The sequence below is a fragment of the Aphidius gifuensis genome, linkage group LG2 (genome assembly GCF_014905175.1).
Source record: "Aphidius gifuensis isolate YNYX2018 linkage group LG2, ASM1490517v1, whole genome shotgun sequence".
NCBI lineage: Eukaryota > Metazoa > Arthropoda > Insecta > Hymenoptera > Braconidae > Aphidius > Aphidius gifuensis.
Window position 1 is genome coordinate 2,711,770 of NC_057789.1, and position 24,578 is coordinate 2,736,347.

The 24,578-nt window shown below is 25.6% G+C and overlaps 1 protein-coding gene across 1 annotated transcript; it reads left to right on the top strand.

Moving 5' to 3' along the window:
- The first annotated feature begins 21,212 nt into the window (after window positions 1-21,212).
- On the top strand, window positions 21,213-23,597 carry LOC122849369. The gene is made up of 5 exons (XM_044148062.1): window positions 21,213-21,219; window positions 22,880-23,178; window positions 23,243-23,311; window positions 23,386-23,494; window positions 23,554-23,597. Exons 1-5 carry the CDS (start codon window positions 21,213-21,215, stop codon window positions 23,595-23,597), a joined length of 528 nt encoding a protein of 175 aa, XP_044003997.1.
- Window positions 23,598-24,578: the final 981 nt, after the last annotated feature.

Here is a 24,578-nt window from a genome sequence, read left to right on the forward strand (position 1 = left end):
GTATTTATTTACGTTTTAATTTTTATAATTTATAATTAGAAATTTTTTATTTTTTATCTTTTAGAAAAATGATTTTGCAATAGCATATTTTTGTACAAAAAAAATACGTTTCACTGCTGCCAATGGATTTATTAATATTCATCTGCCGTTGTTAACTTCTGTAAGTTAAATATTTTAAAAATTTTTTATTTAATTTTTTAATTTGTTATTTTCATGCACAGATGATTGGAGCAATGACATCGTATCTCGTTATTTTGTGCAAATCACCGTCTCATTAATAAATTACAGATTAAATATTTCAGTCGATTCAATGAAAATTTTTAATTACTATAACTAGTCTAATTTACAATATTATTTAAAATAATAGTTTTATGGCGCTGAAATTAGCGTCTAAGTTAGCGTCTCGAATCTCCTGATCTAGGGATGAATAAATAATTAAAAATGATATGAAATTTAAAAAAATTTATTAAAAGTATTTAAAGAGAACAAATTCAGAGGTTGTTGGCTAAATAATTTTTTTGTCTATGATAGGGTTGAGCCATCCTCGTAATTTTTTTTTTATTAAATTTTCTAGAATCAAAGCTAGTTTAGGAAAAAAAATGGAAATTTTTGAAATGGTCAAAAAGGGATAGGGGGTGGATTTTAACTGTATTTATTTTTTCTGTCTATGATGGGGTTGAGCTATCCTCGTAATTTTTTTTAAAATAAATTTTCTAAGATCTAAGCTAATCAAGGAAAAAAAATGGGAATTTTTGAAATGGTCAAAAGGGGGTAGGGGGTGGATTTTAACTATTTTTATTTTTTTTGTCTATGATGGGGTTGAGCCATCCTCGTAATTTTTTTTTCATTAAATTGTCTAAGATCTAAGCTAGTTTAGGAAAAAAAATTACGAGGGTGGCTCAACCCTATCATAGACAAAAAAATTAAAAATAGTTAAAATCCACCCCCTACCCCTTTTTGACCATTTCAAAAATTATAATTTTTTTTTCTAAATTAGCTTACATCCTAAACAATTTAATAAAAAAAAAATTACGAGGATGGCTCAACCCCATCATAGACAAAAAAAATAAAAATAGTTAAAACCTACCCTCTACCCCCTTTTGACGATTTAAAAAATTCTCATTTTTTTTTTCTCAACTAGCTTAGGTCCTAAACAATTTAATGAAAAAAAAATTACGAGGATATCTCAACCCCATCATAGTTTAAAAAAATAAAAACAATTAAAATCCACCCCCTACCCCCTTTTGACCATTTCAAAAATTGTAATTTTTTTTTCTAAACTAGCTTACATCCTAAACAATATATTAAAAAAAAATTTACGAGGATGGCTCAACCCCATCATAGACAAAAAAATTAAAAATAGTTAAAATCTACCCCCTACTTCCTTTTGACCATTTCGAAAATTCCCATTTTTTTTCCTTGATTAGCTTAGATCTTAGGAAATTTATTTAAAAAAAAATTACGAGGATAGCTCTATTTTAATAATAATTGATTATAAAAGTTAAGGGCCAGGCCCACGAAAACCCCTATGTTCCCTGTACTTTAAATTTCTAGACGCTAACTTAGACGCTAATTTCAGCGCCATTTTTTAATTTTTTTAATTCTTGTACTTAATGAGAGTGATAAAAAAATTATATCAGTTTTGGATGTTTTTTTCATTTTTGTTAATTTTTTCACGTGCTTCTGAAAAATTTTTACCGATGCATGCATCGAAACTCCGTGCAATTTCGTACAATATATGATCTTGCACTTCTCGATCTTTCAATTTTATTGATTCGATTACTTTGGTATAAAATGTATATTTTATTTCATCCTCTATATCTTTTTTGTTTATAGTTAATAATTATTGTTCCATGTAAATCAATCATTCCACAACTAATGTGTTTTCGACTTTCAATACTATTTTTCTCCATTGCTTCTAGTAAATCGATACCCAAAGGGGTATATTTATATTAAATGTATATAAACCATGACATACTTATGATATTATGTAAACAATAAAAATTGATAAATACATACAATTGTTATTTAAATGTTAGTATAAACATCGAGTTATTTATATCAAAAAAAAATAATTATATTGTCTAAAAAAAATAAATAATACGTCTAAAAAAATAAGTAATTTATCCAATAATTTAATTTCGTGTTTATTAGAAAAAAAATGTGTTATTTAATTTTTTGTTTTGGTGCCTAAGGTTTAATATTATCACTCACTGTGTTAAAACAAAACAAGTTTGTAAAATAGATAAAAGAAAAAAAAAAATTAGAAGTGTTAATTATGTTGAACATCTTGAAATCATTCTCTTGGATCATAAGAGCATTTAGTGAAACACCTCATGCCATTATAATAAATGAAAGTCGTGCAATAAAAAACATAAGAATAATTTACAGTATAATAACAAGTATAATTGTCTTAAGTTTTGATGGTGTTTTTATGTACACACGTTTTATAATTTATAATTCAACACATCTAAAATCTGATTTATTTAGTGTATTGAGATCATCGCTAGATTGTGCAAGCTTTATTATTGATATTAATATTCAACTAGACAGAAATAAAAAATTCTCATTGGCTTTAAAACACATTCAAACATATGACACTTGTTCAAATTTTCCAATAAATAATTACCATCCTAAATTGACTGTTTGTCGAATTGCCATTATAATTATATTCATTTATCGAATTTTAATAACATATATAACATACCAAGCTACTTTTTCATACTTTTCAACATTTTTGTATTTTATATACTTTGAATTTTCCCTGAAAATATTAAATTTTTGTGGATTATTGCTGGGAATTTATCAACGTTTTCATCACTTGAATCAGCTGATTTTAACAGAAGGTAATTTATAATTTTTTTACAGTGATAAAATGAAAATGACAATTTAAAATTGTAGGACAATCTTGGAATGGAATTCGGCTCAAGAATATATGGTGTTTTCATTGGAATTTAACAATAGCAACAGAATTGATTAATGAAATTTGGAGTACTCAATTGCTTATTTGGATTGGTACGTTATTTATCAACATGCTATCTAGAACTTACAATGTTCTTATTAAATTAGAGAAGTTGGAATCATCAATACGTGATACAGTGGGTATTGTTGGATGTTTTTTTTCTCTCTACATTATAATTTATTTTTGTCACTTGACCAGTTGCCAGGTAATTTTAATAATTATATTTTAAAATACTTTAAATTATTTTCAATTCAATGTGATGAGAGTTAATATTTATTTTAGGCAAATAAGAGTGTACATAAATTATTTTCTCCTGTGATAAGATTTGAAAAAAATGAAAATGATACTCTACAGGTAAATGAATGTTTTATTTTTAATATGAAAATTAAACTAGATGATTTTAATTATAATTTTTTAAGGATATCATTTTTGCAAATGCATACTTTTGTACAAAAAAAATTGGATTTACTACTGCTAATGGATTAATTCGTATTCGTCTTCCTTTACTAATTTCAGTAAGCATATTTATTCTCTGTAAATAAAATTAATTTAATTTATAATTTAAATATGATTCAACAGATGATTGGAGCAATGACAACGTACCTCGTTATTTTGTATAAATCGCCATCGGAGTACTGAATTATAAATCAAGTATTTGTCATAGAATAATTGTACAAAATAATATATTTATTGCTCAGTATATAATTAAATAATAATGAAAAAAAGCTACTGACAATATTTTACACAATAGTGCGTAGATAATATTAAATTTTCATCAAGTACAGGGCTGAATATATTTTTTTTCAATTCTTGTTTTGTCTTTTGATTAAATTAAATCAAAACCAAACAGCTAGAAGCCTAAACTAATAAAATTAAGTGCAAAAAATCATTGTTATTTATTTTTATGATCATATTACTCTTCGAGATTTATAAAAAAATTTTTTTTAAGAGCAGGATGTAGTTAATAGGGGAGCATGATTATCATGAGTCCGTCCTGATGAAAAAAGTTCAATAGAAAGTTTATCGAGCTACATTTTTAATGATAAATAATAATGTTTATTCAATTGATTCATTTTTTGATTGATAAAAATTAACAAAAGTGAATAATAAAAAATCATAAAATCAATAACTCATGTAAATTTATTTGGGTATATTCAAGTGATTTATTTTTAAATATTAATATTGACAAATTATTCATGACACTATCTTGATAATATTATGTCATAACACATCATTTTGATATGACTTACAGTCAGTTGGTTTACGGACAATCAAAACGTGTATTAAGTAATAAAATGACTAGTTCAAAAAATATAATAAATATGTTTACAAGCCTCAAATCAATTTTTTTTGCAATGAGAGTTGACACTGATACCGATTATAATCACAGTGCAAAAATTATAAAAATAATTTACAGTACAATAACAATGATAGTTTTTTTTATTTTGGAAATTAGACACTTTTTATTTAATTTTAAAATTGACGGACGTTCAAGTGTGATGTTTGGATCATTTAAATTAATGGCAACGTTTCTAAATTGTAGCTGTTTTGTTGTTAATTTGATAATTTCACTTGACTGGAATAATAGATTATCGTTTGCCTTAAAACATATTCATACATTTGATATTACCGCAAAGTTTCCAAGAAAAACTTATCATCCTAAATTAAATTTATTTCGAATTGCCGCTATAATTGTGTTAGCCTATCGATTACTTTTTATATATGTAACATATCGAACTTCTTTATCATTTTATCAGTCATTTTTACACTTTATATATATTGATTTTTTTTTGCAAGTGTTGAATTTTTGTCGAATACTGCTGGGACTTTATCATCGTTTTCATTTTTTGAATAATTTAAATTCACAAAAAGGTAATTTTGTTTATTCTGTATATCAACTAATTTAATTTGAAACAAAAAATTTTTAATATATTTAAATTTTATATTGTAAAAGATGATGTGAGATAAGCTATTGATTTTTTCGTTTCAATTTAACGATTTTTAATTGAAGATACAAATAAAATAGATGAGGAAACCAGAATGATAAGTTGTACTCGAAATAGTGTCACAATTCAAAAAGTATGGAAAATGCACTGGAATTTGACAAGAGCAACGGAAATGATAAATGAAATTTGGAGTATTCCATTGTTCTTGTGGACCAGCAAATTATTTTCAGGCATGCTATCGAGAATTTACGCAATCCTCAGTAAAAATGAAGGAGTTTTATCACGTAATGCGCTGGCTGTGTTTGGATCTTTTATTACTCTTTGTGTCATAATAATTTCTTGTCATTTAGTCACTAAACAAGTAAGTTTTTCAAGTAAATTTATTATATTTATCATATATAATGGAAAAAAAATTATTTCAGGCAAATAAAGTAGTTCAAATTCTTTTTTGTTATGAAAAAATTCTTCAGAAAAAAGAAAACAGTTTAGCAAATGCATATTTTTGTACGAAAAAAATTCGTTTTACTGCTGCACATGGATTAATTCACATTCATCTTCCATTGATAATTTCAGTAAGCATTGATTTTTTACCCCAAAGAAATTGCTTAATAATTTAATTTTTATTTTCAGATGATCGGAGCAATGACGAAATTTCTAGTTATTTTATACAAACCACCAACACACTCATAATCAATTTTTAAATCTCAAACTACTTGCCAAAAAAAAATTCTCATTCAATGAAATAATATTCTCAGATCAGTTGGTACCAGCATACAATAAAAACTCAAAAAAATATCACAAAAAAATTCATTTCTATAGTCAAAAGAAAATACGATAAATTTTAGTAGTTATGTTTTCAAAGCCAACACAAAAATTCATAAATAAAGTAAATAAAAACATGTCATTTATTTAGAAGTTTGATATTTATATTATTCATATCCACAAATAATTAAAAATAAAAAGATCATTATAATTTATAATAACCATAATGTCTTACACTTATAATTTATAAATTTGTTTATCAAAAAATAATGAGGCGTTTCTTGTTATGCTTAATAATTTCACAAGGAAAATAATTTGCCCAAACAGTTTGTAGCAACAAAACAAGTATGTACGCTAAAATTAGAAAATTATTTTTTTTTTATTAACACAACAATCATGTTAAATAGTCTTAAAGATATATTTTGGATTTTACGAGCGTTCAGTGATAAACCTTTCGCTGTAATTGATTATAGCAGCCGAGTTAAAAACACAAGAATTTTATTCAGTGTCATGATATGTATTGGTTTCTTCAGTTTTGAGAGTTTCGCACAGTACCAATATTTTAATAGCCATGCGTCTTTGGAGCTGAAAGCAACGTTATTGCGAATAGTGAAAATCATTATTGGCTGCGCTTGCGTCATTGACAGTGCAATAATTGAGCTTGATTGGAAAAATCAATTTGCACTTGCTCTAAATTATGTCAATGAGTTTGACAAAGCTTCAAAATTTAAAAAAAAAAATTGCAAATACAAGCTGAATTACTGTCGAGTTGTCATGATGACTGTATTGATTTTTAGAATTATTGCTGCATATTTGACATATAAATGTCGAGCATCTGTGTACACAGTTAACTATTCATACACTGATATATTTTTATTTTGTTTATATTTTATTATTCAATTGCAAGTGTTTAATTTTTGCGGAATAATATTGGGCCTTTATCAAAGGTTTACTTACTTGAATCAATTTATTTTAACAAAAGGTAATTTTTATAATTACTAAGTTAATCTAAAACTCTTGTCGAGCATGTTAAATATTATTTTTGAGATTTAGATATAATGGAGTTTAAGGAAAATGAAATAAATCAACCATGGAACAGTATTAAACTTCAGGAAGTATGGCTGATGCACTGGCATTTGACAAAAGCGACAAAAATAATCAATCGAATTTGGAGTAATCAAATGTTTTTTTGGATAACCATTACATTTTTATTCATGTTACACAGGACTTATATCACCCTCAACAAAATAATTTATTTAGTTGTTATGCGTGAAGCGTTATTAATAACTGGAGCCTTTATAAATATCTTCACTCTATTTGTATTTTGTCATTTAACAAGTGAACAAGTAAATTTAAATTTTTTTTTATAATTATTTAAAATAATTGTCAACGACTATGAGTAATTAATTTTATTTTATTCAGGCAAATAAAATGGCACAAAATGTTTTTTCTCCTAATACAATTGTGCAAAAAAGAATGAATGCTACTGAGGTATTAATTTTTATAATAAATTATTATGCTTTTTAATGATAAAATATTGTGAAATTTATTTATTTTTTTTTTAATTTAAGAATGACATTTTAGCTGTTGGATATTTTCGTAGAAAAAAAATACGTTTTACTGCTGCACATGGATTGATTCATGTTCATCTTCCATTGTTCATTTCGGTAAAAATATTTACTACAAATAAAATAAAAATATGGAAAATAATAAAATAAAATAAATTATCTTTATCAATATTTACAGATGATTGGAGCTATGACAACGTACCTCGTTATTTTGTACAAAGCACCATAAATTATAAATATATAATTATTGTATGGATTAGTATTATTAAATAATCATGAAAAATATAATAGTCAATACACAATATTATTTATTCATAAGTTGTACTGTTTAAAAATTATTTTTTTTTTTTACTATCGAAAATTCTAGGTAGTCAGTTGGTCAGTTTACAGGTAATCGAAACGATTATGTCATTTGTGGTTGAAGAATAAAATTAAAAAACAATTTTATTTAATAAAAGTGTTGATAATGTTAAATACCCTAAATTCACTATTTTGGTATACAAAAGTATTTAGTAACCCACATCATGCTGTGATTGATCACTATCGCACCGCAAAAAAATCAAGAATACTCTACAGTATCGTAACGAAAATAGCCCTTATGAGTTTCGAAGTATTTTCTACATTGGAATATTTAACATCCAACAATTTTGGAGATTCAAAATCAATAATGCTTAAAATTTTGCAAACAATTCTCAACTGGAGTTGTTTGATTGCTGATGTGACAATTGGACTTGATTGGAACAATCGATTTCCATTGATACTCAATCACTTGCGATCATATGACACTGCTACAAATTTTCCACGAAAAACCTACGATCTTAAATTAAATCAATTTCGAGCTACCATTATAATTGTCTTTATTCATTGGGTTGTTATTGTATACTTGAGGCATCAAATGGATCATTCATATTTTAATTCATTTCATCACTGCTTGTACATTGAATATTACATGCAACCATTGACTTTTTGTGGATTATTATTGAGTGTTTACCAACGATTTGATCATTTGAATCAACTTATTTTAACGGAAGGTAATTTTTATACAATTGTCCAGCTTTGGATTTAGATATTTGGTATAATAAATGTGAATTTTAATGCAGATGGGATGGAGAACAAAATCGAGAAGACAAGTTATACTTTAAACAGTGTTGGACTTCAAAAAGCATGGTGGCTTCACTGGAATTTGTCGAGAGCATTAGAAATTATAAATAAAATATGGAATATTCAATTATTCGTGTGGATTAGTAAATTATTTTTAATCACAATTTTTAAAGTGTACAAATTTCTTGATCAATCAGACAAAATATCTACTTTATATGAAGGACTAGGTGCTACTACTGCATTGTTTCATCTTTGCATGGTAATAACTTCCTGTCATTTAGCAAGTAAGCAGGTAAGTCTATGAATTATTAAAAAAATCATATAATTATATTCTCAAATTAATAATACACATTGAATTATTTCTGTTCAGGCAAACAAAGTAGCTCAAAACATTTTTTCTCCTCTAAAAATATTACATAAAAAAGAGGAAAATGTCTCACAGGTATAAATATTTTTAATTATAATATTTTTATTTCAAAAAGCGATTTACATAATTTTAATTTTTGCATTTTTCAAGAGCAACGTTATGGCAAATGCGTACTTTGGTACAAAAAAAATTCACTTTACTGCTGGGAATGGATTAATTCGAATTCGTCTTACTCTACTTATTTCTGTAACAAAAATCCACATGATTATTGATTACCAAAATATTTTTAATAAAATAAATTAATTGAATTTATATTTCCAGATAATGGGAGCGATGACAACGTATCTCGTTGTGTTGTCCAAGGCACCATCTCCAAAATGAGTTATAGTTAAAGCATGTAAAATAAAAATTAACGATTAATCAATAATAAAAATAATATTTTTTAACAAAACGAAAAGTTTTGATAAAAGTAAACAAGTGTCCAACAGTTAAAGACTATTATTTTTTTAACGTACCTTGATAAACTTCCCAATGTTTTTATTATAAATAATGATGTTTTTTTAATTGTATTATTCAATAAATAAAAACTGTGTCTGGAATATCAAAAATTTTATTAAACACGCAGTTAGTCGATTTATCAATAATAGAAACGAGTATTGTGTACAAAATTGAAAAACAAAACTAAAAAAAAATTATTGTTTATACGAGAAGAGTTTTAATAATGTTAAAAATCATTCAATCACTTTTTTGGTATATAAAATTATTCAATAATACACCTTACGCTGTGATAAATTACTATCGCATTGCAAAAAATGCAAGAATAATATACAGTGTAATAACAAACACATTTCTTTTAACTTGTGAAGGAATTTTCATGCTGGAGTATAGTCCACTTGAAGATTCAGTTGATTTAAAATTGAAAATACTTAAATTTTTACAAACTTCTTTAAGCTGTAGTTGTTTTATTGCTAATATTATAATTGGAGTTGATTGGAACAACCGAATTTCATTGGCATTAAATTATCTGCAGACATATGATATTGCTGCTAAATTTCCAAAGAAAAATCATCATCTTAACTTGAATTATTTTCGAGTTGTCATTATAATTGTGTTACTTCATTTGATTGGTATTGTATACTTGAGGCATCGAGTCACTTGTGCATTTTTTGATTCATTTTTATACTGCATATACATTGAATTTTACTTGCAAATATTAAATTTTTGTGGATTGATGTTGAGTATTCATCAGCGTTTTCATCATTTGAATCACCTTATTTTAGGAAGAGGTAATATGAATTAAGATTCTGTGTTTAGTATATATACATGAAATATTATTTGTAACACAGGTGAAATGGACAGAAAAATTGTGACGATTAGTTACACTCCGAATAATATTGGATCTCAACAAGCATGGTGGTTACATTGGCACTTAGCGAGAGCAACAGAAATCATTAATCAAATATGGAGTACTCAATTATTTTTATGGATCTCCAAATTATTTTTAAATGTCATTTGTAGAACTTATAAAATTCTGAATGAGCCAAAAAACGTTACTACAGTGTATGGAGCTGTAATTGCCAGTTCGTCATTTTTTCATCTTTGTATATTGATAATTTGTTGTCATTTAGCTACAATCCAGGTACAAATAATCCTCTACAAAAATCCTTTTCACATTTAAAGTATAGACTATTTAATTTCTTTTTTTTTTTTTTAGGGAAACAAAGTGGTACAAAACATGTTCTCTCCAATGAGAATATTACACAACAGAGAGGAAATTACTTCGCAGGTATAAATATTAATTATTATAATGATCATAATTTTACACATTGAACTGTATGAATTTTCTTATTTTTCTTTCAAGAGCGACATGTTGGCAAACGCGTATTTTTGTACAAGAAAAATTCATTTAACTGCAATTGGTTTAATTAGAATCCGACTACCATTATTAATTTCGGTAAGTTTCATTATTATTTCTATTATAAAACTGTGTATAGTTTTAGAATTAAAAAAATTTTGATTTATGTACACAGATAATTGGAGTAATGACAACATATCTGGTTATTTTATATAAATCTCCAAAGCACCTATAAAAAATATGTCTCCAAGTTGTCACACCTAAAACAAATTGGATCTGGGTAAAAAATTTCCAAACTTGAATAATTGTTTTTAAACTGTCGAAATAATTCCTATACATAAAAATTAATAAATAATAATTATAATAAAATAAAATACATATTCTAATATAAATTTTTAATGTTTATATTACTCAACATATGGAGACCCTCGTCAATGTATAAATACATTTATTAAAAATAGATATTTTTGTTGAAAATAATGAAATATAATGTTATCAAGTTATTCAACATTGGTAAATATATCAGGTAATATGGTTTACTGGTTCGCATGGTTCGATTCATGTTCACCTTCCATTGTTCATTTTAGTCGAAATATTTACTACAAATAAAATAAAATAAATTATCTTTATTGATATCGACGTACGTCGTTATTTTGTACAGAAAGTCATCATAAAAATGAATTTTAAATATATTTAAATACTATAGTGTTATCAATATTTACAAAATTATTAATTTTTTTTTTAACTAAATATTCACATAATATAAAAGCGTAAAATAAATGTATACATATTGAAAGAGAATTATTAATTCAAAATTATTTCTCTTACTGAAAAGAAATTTTTATCAATATAAATATTATTTATTTATTTATTTATTTATTTATTTATTTATTTATTTATTTATTTATTTAAGTATATGCCCTTATTAAATATTATAATAAAAAAAAAGGTGAACTTAATTCATTCGACAAGGTTTTTCTAATGCCGATACTCAGCGTTAGAACTGAGTACATGTGTATCGTGTAAAGTTTAAAAATTTTCAAAATTCTGGTTAATACTTTGAATGTTGCAATCATGACAAACACTATTAAATATATTTTTTGGGGAATAAGAACATTTAGTGGCACATCTGAAGCAATTATCGACTATTATGGTACTTCAAAAACTGCAAGAATAATTTACACTATCCTAACAAATATATTTCTTTTGAGTGCTGAAGGAATGTCAGCGTTTAAAAAATTAACATTTACTAATCCTCTGACCCTGAAATTAAACTTACTCAATTTATTAAATTCATTTTTAAGCTGTAGTTGTTTCGTTGCTAATATTATAATCGTGCTTGATTGGAACAACCAAATTTCATTGGCATTGAATCATTTACAGACATATGATAGTGCTACTAAATTTCCAAAAAAAAGTCATTATTTTAAATTGAATTTTCTCCGTATTGACATTATAATTGTGTTACTTCATTCGATTGTTATTGTTACCATGAAACATCGGGTCACTCGTGCATTTTTTGAATTATTTGTATACTGGATATACATTGAATTTAACTTGCAAATATTAAATTTTTGTGGATTGATGTTGAGTATTTATCAGCGTTTTCATCATTTAAATCATATTATTTTAGGAAGAGGTAATATGAATTATGGTTTTGTGTTTAGTTTATACATGAAATATTATTTGTAATACAGATGAGATGGACAAAAAAATTGTGACGATTAGTTACACTCCGAATAATATTGGATCTCAACAAGCATGGTTGTTACATTGGCATTTAGCAAGAGCAACAGAAATCATTAATCAAATATGGAGTATTCAATTATTTTTATGGATCTGCAAATTATTTTTAAATGTCATTTTTAGAATTTATAAAATTCTGAATAAGCCAAAATACCTTACTACAGTGTATGGAGCTGTCATTATAAGTATATAGTCATTATACATTAAATAATCCTTTACAGAAATCCTTTTCACATTCAAAGACCGACTAATTAATTTCTTTTTTTTTTTAGGCAAACAAAGTGGGGCAAAACATGTTTTCTCCAATGAGAATATTACACAACAAAGAAGAAATTACTTCACAGGTATAAATATTAATTATTACGATTATTATAGTTTTACAAATTGGTATTTATGATTTTCCTTTCTTTTTTCAAGAGCAACATATTGGCAAATGCGTACTTTTGTACGAAAAAAATTGATTTTACTGCAATTGGTTTAATTAGAATCCGGTTACCATTAATAATTTCAGTAAGTTCCATTATTATTATTATAATTTGTATAGTACATTTATAATTTTCTATGTAAAAAATTTTGACTTATGCACGCAGATGATTGGGGTGATGACAACATATCTAGTTATCTTATATAAATCTCCACAGCAGCTATAAATAACATTTCTCCAAGTTGTCGAACATAAAACAAATTGGATCTGGATAATAAATCATTAAAAAAAAATTATCAAACTTTTGCTAAACGATTCTAATGTTTTCAAACTGGTTAAATCATTTGTATACATAGAAATCAATAAATAATAATTATAGTACCATGAAGTACATAGATTTTAATATTACTACTCGACTGTAAATCATAAATTTACATCTAAACATATGGAGACCTACGTCAATGTTTAAAAATATTTACTAAAAATAAATAATAATAAATATGATAAATAAATAGGAAAATTAATACATATGAATAAAATATTTTGTCATTTAGCTACTGAACAAGTGTTAATCTAATTTTTTTATAATTACATAAAATAATCGTCGATGACTGTGGGTAATAATTAATTTAATTTTATTCAGGCAAATAAAATGGCGAAAAATGTTTTTTCTCCGAATAAAAATGTACAAAAAAGAATGAATACTACTGAGGTATTAATTTTCATAATATAAAGTATTCAGCTTTTTAATGATAAAATTGTCAAATTTATTTTTAGTGTTTTTTTTATTTAAGAATGACATTTTAGCTGTGGCATATTTCCGTAGAAAAAAAATACGTTTTACTGCAGCACATGGATTCATCATCTTCCATTGTTCATTTCGGTAAAAATATTTACTAAAAATAAAATAAAAATATAGTCAATAATAAAATAAAAAAAATTATCTTTATTAATATTAACAGATGATTTCGGCTGTAACGACGCACCTCATTATTTCGTACAAAGCGCCACCACAGAAATAAATTTTAAATAGTCTTATCAATATTCACAAAATTATCGATTGTTTGTCATCAAAAATTCACATATGAAAACATAAAATAAGTGTATACATATTTTAAGAATATTATTTATTCAACATTATTTCTACTACTAAACAGAAAGTTTTTTCAATATATTATTATAATAAATATAAGCGTGACTTCCATTCTTTCGACAATGTTTTTCTAAAGCGCTGATACTCAGCGTTAGAAATAAGTATTTTGTGTGAGGTTTAAAATTTTTCAAAATTCTGGTTGATACTTTAAATGTTTCAATCATGACAAAGTCTATTAAATATATTTTTTGGGGAATAAGAACATTTACTGACACATCCGATACGGTAATCGACTACTATGGTACTTCGAAAACTACAAGAATAATTTACACAATCGTTTCAAATATACTTCTTTTGAGTGCCGAAGGAATTTTAGGGATTAAAGGATTAACATTTACTAATTCTCTAACCTTGAAGTTAAACTTACTCAATTTATTAAATTCATTTTTAAGCTGTAGTTGTTTCATTGCTAATATTATAATTGAGCTTGATCGTTACAACCAAATTTCATTGGCATTGAATTATCTGCAGACATATGACAATGGTGCTAAATTTTCAAAGAAAAATCATCATCTTAAATTAAATTTTTTTCGAATTGTCATTGTCATTGTGATATTCAATTCGATAGTTTTTGTATACTTGAAACTTCAGAACACACGTGCATTTTTTGATTTGTTTTTAGAGTGGATATATATTGAATTTAACTTGCAAATATTAAATTTTTGTGGACTAATGTTGAGTATTTATCATCGTTTTCATCACTTGAATCATATTATTTTAGGAAGAGGTAATATGAAATATAGTAAATATGGTTTTGTGTTTAGTTTATACATAAAATATTATTTGTAATACAGATGAAATGGACAGAAAAATTGTATCGATTAGTTACACTCCGAATAATATTGGATCTCAACAAGCATGGTTGTTACATTGGCATTTAGCAAGAGCAACAGAAATCATTAATCAAATATGGAGTATTCAATTATTTTTATGGATCTGCAAATTATTTTTGAATGTCATTTGTAGAACTTATCAAATTCTGAATGAGCCAAAGAACGTTACTACAGTGTATGGAGCTGCAATTGGCAGTTCGTCATTCTTTTATCTTTGTACATTGATCATTTTTTGTCACTTGGCTACAGTCCAGGTAGAAATAATTTTTTACAAAAGTCTTTTTCACATTGAAAGTATAGACACATTAAAAGTATTCAATTTTCTCTCTTTTTTTAGGCAAACAAAGTGGTACAAAACATGTTTTCTCCAATGAGAAAATTACACAACAACGAGCAAATTACTCCGCAGGTATAAATATCAATTATAATATTATATTATAATTTTACAAATTGAATTTTATGATTTTTCTTTCTTTTTTCAAGAGCAACAAATTGGCTAACGCGTACTTTTGTACAAAAAAAATTCATTTTACTGCCATTGGATTGATTAGAATCCGGCTACCCTTATTAATTTCAGTAAGTTTCATAGTTATAGGTATATTATTATTTTTTATTATTATTATAAAAATTCGTAAAATTTTATATTAAAACAATTTTGATTTATGCACGTAGATGATTGGGATAATGACAACATATCAAGTTATTTTATATAAATCTCCAAAGCAGGTATAAAAAATATTTCTCCGAGTTGTCAAACAGAAAACTGATTGGATCTTAATAATAAATCATAAGAAAAAAATTGTAAAACTTTGGCAAGATGATAGTGATGTTTTTGAAGTTGTTAAATTATCTGTATACATAAAAGTCAATAAATAATAATTATAATACCATGAAATACATATTCTAATATTGCTGCTTAATATTTACTAAAAATAGATATTTTCGTTAATACTAATGAATATGATAAATAACTGAAATAATTTTTAAATAAAATAAAATATTTTGCCACTTAGCTAAATGAGCAAGTATAAATCCAATTTTTTTGGAATAACATAAAATAATCGTCAATGACTGTGGGTAATAATTAATTTTATTTTATTCAGGCAAATAAAATGGCACGAAATGTTTTTTCTCCGAATAAAATTGTACAAAAAAAAAATGAATACTATGAATCTTTCATTGTTCATTTCGGTAAAAATATTTATTAAAAATACAATAAAAATATAGTCAGTATAAAATAAAAAAAATTATCTTTATTAATATTGTTTGGCTATAACGACGCACCTCATTATTTTGTACAAAGCGCCATCACAGAAATAAATTTTAAATAGTGCTATAAATATTCACAAAATTATCGATTGTTTGTCATCTAAAATTCACATATGAAAAGATAAAATAAGTGTATACATATTTTAAGGATATTATTTATTCAAAATTATTTCTACTACTAAACAGAAAGTTTTTTCAATATAATTATTATAATAAAAAAACGTGAGTTTCATTCCTTCCACAATGTTTTTCTAGAGCCGATACTCAGCATTAGAAATAAGTATTTCGTGTAAGGTTTAAAGATTTTTGAAAGTCTGGTTGAAACTTTCAATGTTTCAACCATGACAAAGTCTATGAAATATATTTTTTGGGGAATAAGAACATTGAGTGACACATCCCGTACAGTGATCGACTACTATGGTACTTCAAAAACTACAAGAATAATTTACACTATCCTTACAAATACATTTCTGTTGATTGCCGAAGGAATTTTAGGGATTAAAGGATTAACATTTACTAATTCTCTAACCTTGAAGTTAAACTTACTCAATTTATTAAATTCATTTTTAAGCTGTAGTTGTTTCATTGCTAATATTATAGTTGTGCTTGATCGGAACAACCGAATTTCAATGGCATTAAATTATCTGCAGATATATGACAATGGTGCTAAATTTCAAAAGAAGAATCATCATCTTAAATTGAATTTATTTCGAATCGTCATTATCATTTTGATATTCAATTCGATAGTTTTTGTATACTTGAAATTTCAGGACTCTCGTGCATTATTTGATTTATTTTTGGTCTGGATGTACGTTGAATTTAACTTGCAAATAATAAATTTTTGTGGACTGATGTTGAGTATTTATCAGCGTTTTTATCATTTGAATCATATTATTTCAGGAAGAGGTAATATGAATCAATTGGTTTTGTGTTCAGTAAACATATACATAAAATATTATTTGTAATACAGATGAAATGGACAGAAAAATTGTATCGATTAGTTACACTCCGAATAATATTGGATCTCAACAAGCATGGTTGTTACATTGGCATTTAGCAAGAGCAACAGAAATCATTAATCAAATATGGAGTATTCAATTATTTTTATGGATCTGCAAATTATTTCTAAATGTCATTTGTAGAACTTACCAAATTCTTAATCAGCCAAAAGACGTTTATACAGCGTATGGAGCTCTAATTGGCAGTTCGTCATTTTTTTATCTTTGTACATTGATAATTTTTTGTCACTTGGCTACAATCCAGGTAGAAATATTTTTTTACAAAAGTCTTTTTCATATTTGAAGTAAAGACTATTTAATTTTTTTTCTTTTTTTAGGGAAACAAAGTGGTACAAAACATGTTTTCTCCAATGAGAATATTACACAACAACGAGCAAACTACTTCACAGGTATAAATATTAATTATTATAATTATTATAATTTTACAAATTGAATTTTATGATTTTTCTTTCTTTTTTAAGAGCAACATATTGGCTAACGCGTACTTTTGTACAAGAAAAATTCATTTAACTGCAATTGGCTTGATTAGAATCCGGCTACCCTTATTAATTTCAGTAAGTTTCATAGTTATGTTATTATTTTTATTATTATTATAAAAATTTGTAAAATTTTATATTAAAACAATTTTGATTTATGCACGTAGATGATTGGGATAATGACAACATATCAAGTTATTCTATATAAATCTCCATAGCAACTATAAAAAATATTTCTCCAAGTGGTCAAACCCAAAATAAATTGGATCTGGATAATAAATCATATAAGAAAAAAAACCCTCAAACTTTAGCTAGATGATTCTAATGTTTTTCAAACTGGTTGAATAATTTGTATACATAAAAATCAATAAATAATAATTATAATAAAATGAAATACCTATTTTAATATTACTTCTTAACTGTCAATTATAAATTTTTAATGTTCATATTACTTAACACATGGAGACCCTCGTCAATGTATAAATACATTTATTAAAAGAAGATATTACTGTTAAAAATAATAAAATATAATGTTATCAACTTATTTCACTTGTTAAAAATTTTTTTATAAAAAAATTATTGAAAATACTCCACAAGCAATATCAAAGACAAGTCAAAAATTTACATGGAAAAAATAAATATAAATAATTGACATTTCAGCTATTTAAAAACGTGACGTTGCTTTTATTGATACCTACAAGTAATTAAAAATTAAAATGTCTTTATAAATTTATAAATAATAATTATCTTATTTTATATTTATAAAAGTATTTGTTTAAAGATAATGAGTCACTTTGAGTTGTATTATAAAATACCATGGTGCACAACGACGACAAACTATATATTTTAATAAATTATTATACAATAATTTGGGATAGCTTGTGACATTTAATATTCGCCCAAACAGTTTGTAGCAACAAAACAAGTATGTACGTTAAAATTTGAACATTAAAAAAAAAAACTTATTCTTCTTTTTTTCGTTTTTAAAAGTAACAAATTATGGTAAACAATTTGAAAACTCTTTTTTGGATTGTCAGAGCATTTAGTAGGACACCTTATGCTATAAGTGATTACAATCGCAGTATTAAAAAGAAAAGAGTATTATTTAGTCTAACAGTGTGCATTGCTTTCTTCAGTTTTGAGGGTGCGTCACAATATACGTACATCAAACGCATTCGTTTTTTTCTGTTAAAGCCGGCATTGTTTCGAATATTAAAAATCTTACTTGGCTCTGCTTGTGTCATTAACGATGTTATAATTGAACTCGATCGGAACAATAAATACGCATTGGCTTTGAATTATATCAATGCCTTTGACAAAGCTTCAAAATTTTCAAAACAAACTTGCAGATCAAAATTAAATTATTGTCGATTTATCATTATGTTTGTATTGATTTTTAGGATTGTCACTATATGTTTGACTTATAAGATACAGTGTACTGTCTACTTGTCAACGGTATCTTTTTCATTAATTAATACATTTGTATATTATTTACACTTTATTATTTATCTCAAAGTATTTGATTTTTGTGGTCTCATGTTGGGGCTTTATCAACGTTTTCATCATTTGAATCAGCTTATTTTGCCAAAAGGTAATTGTTTTAAATTATAACTTATGAATATGTTGTCAATGGGCCAATTCATATGTTAAATATTAAATATTAAAATGCAGATATGGTAGATGTAAAGAAAAAAGAAAGCAATACATCATGGAGCAGTATTAAACTTCAGGAAGTATGGGAAATGCATTCGAATTTGGCAAAAGCGACAGAAATAATTAATCAAATTTGGAGTATTCAATTATTTTTTTGGATATGTAACACTTTTTTGGCCATATTAAACAAGACGCACACTGTAATTGGCGAAGACAGATATTTAATAATTATACGGGATATCGTATATGTTGTCAGCTATTTTATATCAATCTACATTCTACTTGTATTTTGTCATTTGGCTAGTGAACAAGTAAATTTAAATTTTTTTTATAATTATTTAAATCAATTGTCAACGACTATGAGTAATTAATTTTATTTTATTCAGGCAAATAAAATGGCACAAAATGTTTTTTCTCCTAATACAATTGTGCAAAAAAGAATGAATGCTACTGAGGTATTAATTTTTATAATAAATTATTATGCTTTTTAATGATAAAATATTGTGAAATTTATTTATTTTTTTTTTAATTTAAGAATGACATTTTAGCTGTGGGATATTTTCGTAGGAAAAGAATACGTTTTACTGCTGCACATGGATTGATTCATGTTCATCTTCCATTGTTCATTTCGGTAAAAATATTTACTACAAATAAAATAAAAATATAATCAATAATAAAATAAAATAAATTATCTTTATTAATATTTACAGATGATTTCAGCTATAACGACGTACCTCGTTATTTTGTACAAAGCGCCATCATAGAAATAAATTTTGAATAGTGTTATCAATATTCACAAAATTATCGATTGCTTGTCAACTGAATTTGAAGAATATTATTAATTCAAAATTATTTGTATTACTGGACAAAAAGTTTTTGAATATAATTATTATAATAAAAAAAAAGTGATTTTCATTCTTTCGACAATATCTTTCTAAACCTAATACTCAGCATTAGAAACAAGTATTTCGTGTAAGGTTCAAAAATTTTCAAAATTCTGGTTGATAGTTTGATACTTTAAATCATGACAAACACTATTAAATATATTTTTTGGGGAATAAGAACATTTAGTGACACATCCGATACAGTAATCGACTACTATGGTACTTCAAAAACTACAAGAATAATTTATACTATCGTAACAAATATATTCTTTTTCAGTGCTGAAGGAATGTTAGTTTTTAGAAGATTAACATTCACTAATCCTCTAACTTTAAAGTTAAACTTACTTAGATTATTTATTTCATCTTTGAATTGTTGTTGTTTCATTTCTAATATTGGAATCGGGTTCGATTGGAACAATCAATTCCCAATAATTTTAAAACATATTTTTAATTACGATATGGCCGCAAATTTTCCAAAAAAAACTTACCATCCAAAGATAAACCATTTACGAATCGCCATTTTGATTCCAATTATTTTTTCAATCATTATTGTGAGCATGAGATATCAAGACAGTCGCTCCCATTTTATGTTACTGATTGATTGCTTTTATATTGAATTACTCATGCAAATGTTCAGTTTCTGTGGAATACTTCTTAGTGTTTACCAACGATTTGACCATTTGAATCAACTAATTTCAACGAAAGGTATTTATTACAATTATATATGGCCTTAGAATTGAATTATTAAATGCAGTTTCGAATTAGATGAAAAGGACAATAAAGTTGGAATGATAAGTTATAATTGTGACAGTATTGGACTGCAAAAATCATGGTCGCTTCACTGGCATTTAACAAAAGCGACAGAAATAATTAATCAAACATGGAGTATTCAATTGTTCTTGTGGATATGCAAATTATTTTCAACTATTCTCGTTAAAACCTACAGTATCACGTACAACATTCAATCGAATTGGAGACTTACGTTTTATGATGCAATAGTAGCCATTTCAGCTCTGTTACAACTTTATATTATTGTTATTTCTTGTCATTTAACAAGTAAGCAGGTATGTCTCAATATAGCATTTCAAAAGCATCCATAAATTATTTATTTATTATTTCAACAAACTTTCAGGCAAACAAATTGGCTAAAAAACTTTTATCTCCCATGAAAATTCAAAATAAGGAAGAACATAAATGGCAGGTAATAATCTTCATATTTCCAACGATTAATTTATTTTAAAAAATTATAATTTTAACTTTTTTTTCATCTCCAAGAACAATGCTTTGGCAAATGCATATTTTTGTACAAAAAAAATACGTTTCACTGCTGCACATGGATTATTTAAGATTCATCTTCCATTATTAATTTCTGTGAGTATGATTATTCAATAATTTTGTGCATCTGTATACAATTGCTAATAGAATTTTTTTACGCAGATCATTGGTGCAACAACGACCTACCTCGTTATTTTGTGCAAAACACCATAAAAAGAATTTCTATTTAACACAATAAAAACAATTATACTAGCTAACTTAATTCTTTTCATCAACCAACTTAAGCCAAAATAAACAAACAGATCATTATTATTTCGATCAATATCATCATAAATAAACAATTATTTCTTTCAACTCAATATATTAATATTATGTATATTATTGTTCGGTACTGTTCAATCAATCAATTATAAATTTCTTATTGATTCTTTCGTGTATAAATAAATACAGTTTATTTATATTTATATCGAGAGAAAAAATACGTTTTGTTTTTTTTTTTCTAAGAATGACATTTTAGCTGTTGGATTTTTCGTAGAAAATTAATATATTTTACTGCTTGTTATCGATTAATTAACAATCAATTTTCATTATTGATTTTGTATGAATATTTGGTATGAATAAAATAGTAATATGATCAATAATAAAATAGAATAAATTATCTTGCTTAATATTTACAGATGATTTCAGCTATAACGACATACCTCGTTATTTTGTACAAAGCGCCATCGCAAAAATAAATTTTAAATAGTGCTATGAATATTTACAACATTATCGATTGTTTGTCAACTGAATATTACTAAACAGAAAGTTTTTTTAATACAATTATTATAATACAAAAACGTGAGTTTCATTCTTTCGACAAAGTTTTTCTAAAGCTTATACTCAGCATTAGAAATAAGTATTTCGTGTAAGATTTAAAAATTTTCGAAATTCTGGTTGATACTTGAAATGTTTCAATCATGATAAAGTCTATTAAATATATTTTTTGGGGAATAAGAACATTTAGTGACACATCCCATGCAGTGATCGACTACTATGGTACTTCAAAAACTACAAGAATAATTTACACTATCCTAACAAATATACTTCTTTTGAGTGCCGAAGGAATATTAGTGTTTAGAAAATTAACATTTACTAATCCTCTAACTTTAAAGTTAAATTTTCTCAAATTATTTAATTCATCTTGGAACTGTACTTGTTTCATTTCTAACATTATAATTGGGCTTGATTTGAACAACCATTTTTCAACTATTCTAGAACATATTTGTAATTACGATAAGGCAGCAAATTTTCCCAAAAAAACTTACAATCCAAAGATAAACCATTTTCGAACCGCCATACTGATTCCGATTATCCATTCTTTTATTATTGTGAGCATGAGGTATCAAGAAACTCGCTCCCGTTTCTTGTTACTGATGGATTGCTTTTATATAGAATTTCTTATGCAAATACTCAGTTTTTGTGGATTACTACTTAGTGTTTACCAACGATTTGACCATTTGAATCAACTCATTTTATCGGAAGGTATTTATTATAATCATATATGGCTTTAGATTAAATATTTCAAATGCAATTTTTCGATATAGATGAGACGGACAATAAAATTGGAATTATAAGCTATACTTGTAATAGTATTGGGCTGCAAAAGTCATGGTGGCTTCACTGGCATTTAACAAAAGCAACAGAAATAATTAATCAAACATGGAGTATTCAATTGTTTTTGTGGTTCGGCAAATTATTTTCAACAATTCTCGTTAAAACCTACAGCATCTCGTACCAAATCCAATCAAATTGGAGATATGCATTTTATGATGCAGTGATAGCAATTTCATCTCTGTTACAACTTTATATTATTGTTATTTTTTGTCATATAACAAGTAACCAGGTAAGTCTTAATATAGCATTCCAAAAGCATTCATAAATTATTTGTTGTTTTAACAAATCTACAGGCAAATAAAGTAGCTCAAAAAATTTTAACTTCCATGAAAATTCAAAACAAGAAAGAACGTAATTTGCAGGTATTAATCTTCATAATTCCAAAGATTAATTTATTTTGACACATTATAATTTCAACTTTTTATTTATCTGCAAGAACAAGGATTTAGCAAATGCATATTTTTGTACAAGAAAAATACGTTTCACAGCAGCACATGGATTAATTCACATTCATCTTCCATTATTAATTTCTGTAAGTATAATTATTCAATAATTTTGTGCATTCATACAATCGGTAATAAGATTTTTTTTATTTAGATGATTGGTGCAATAACGACGTATCTTGTTATTTTGTGCAAAACACCATAAAAATATTTTTCATATCAACAAGCATTAATTTTAATTTTACAATCAATAGCTAATTTAATTGAAAATGAAAAGATCATAATTATTTCGACCAATATCATCGTGAATAAATAATTTTTTTTTTTTTTCTCGATATATTAAAATTGTTCAGCACTGTGCAATCAAATAATTAAAATTATTTTCTTATTAGTCCCAGGTAGAAATAAGAGTCAATTTTTTGACTTCTCATATCAAATTAACATGTAAAGTCAAAAAGTGACCTCAAATTGACTCTAATTTCTACCTGGGGTTTGTTAGTGTATAAATGAATACAGTTTATTTATAATAATATCTAAAAAAAATATATATTTTGCTGCTGTTTTTGATTCATTAACATTCGATTTCCATTATTAATTTTGTATAAATATTTACTATAAATGAAATGAAAATATGGTCGATAATAATAAAAAATAAATTTAATAGATGATTAAAACCTTAACGACGTACCTCGTTATTTTGTACAAAGAGCCATCAAAAAAAAAATTCAAATAGTGTTATCAATATTCACAAAATTATCGATTGTTTTTTAACTAAAGATTCACATATAAAAAATATTCGCGTAAAATAATTGTTTACATATTTAAAGAATATTGTGAATTCTAAATTATTCCTATATCACTAAAATGAAAGTTTTTTCATCATAATTATTATAATAAAAAAACGTGAGTTTCATTTCTTCGAAAATATTTTTCCGAAGATGATACTCAGCATTCGAAATAAGTATTTCGTGTAAGGTTTTAAAATTTCGAAATTCTAGTTGACGCTTTGAATATTTAAATCATGACAAACACTTTGAAATATATTTTTTGGGGAATAAGAACATTTAGTGACACATCCCATGCAGTAATTGACTACTATGGTATTTCAAAAACCACAAGAATAATTTACACCATCGTTTCAAATATAATTCTCTTCAGTGGCGGAGGAATTTTTGTGTTTAAAAAA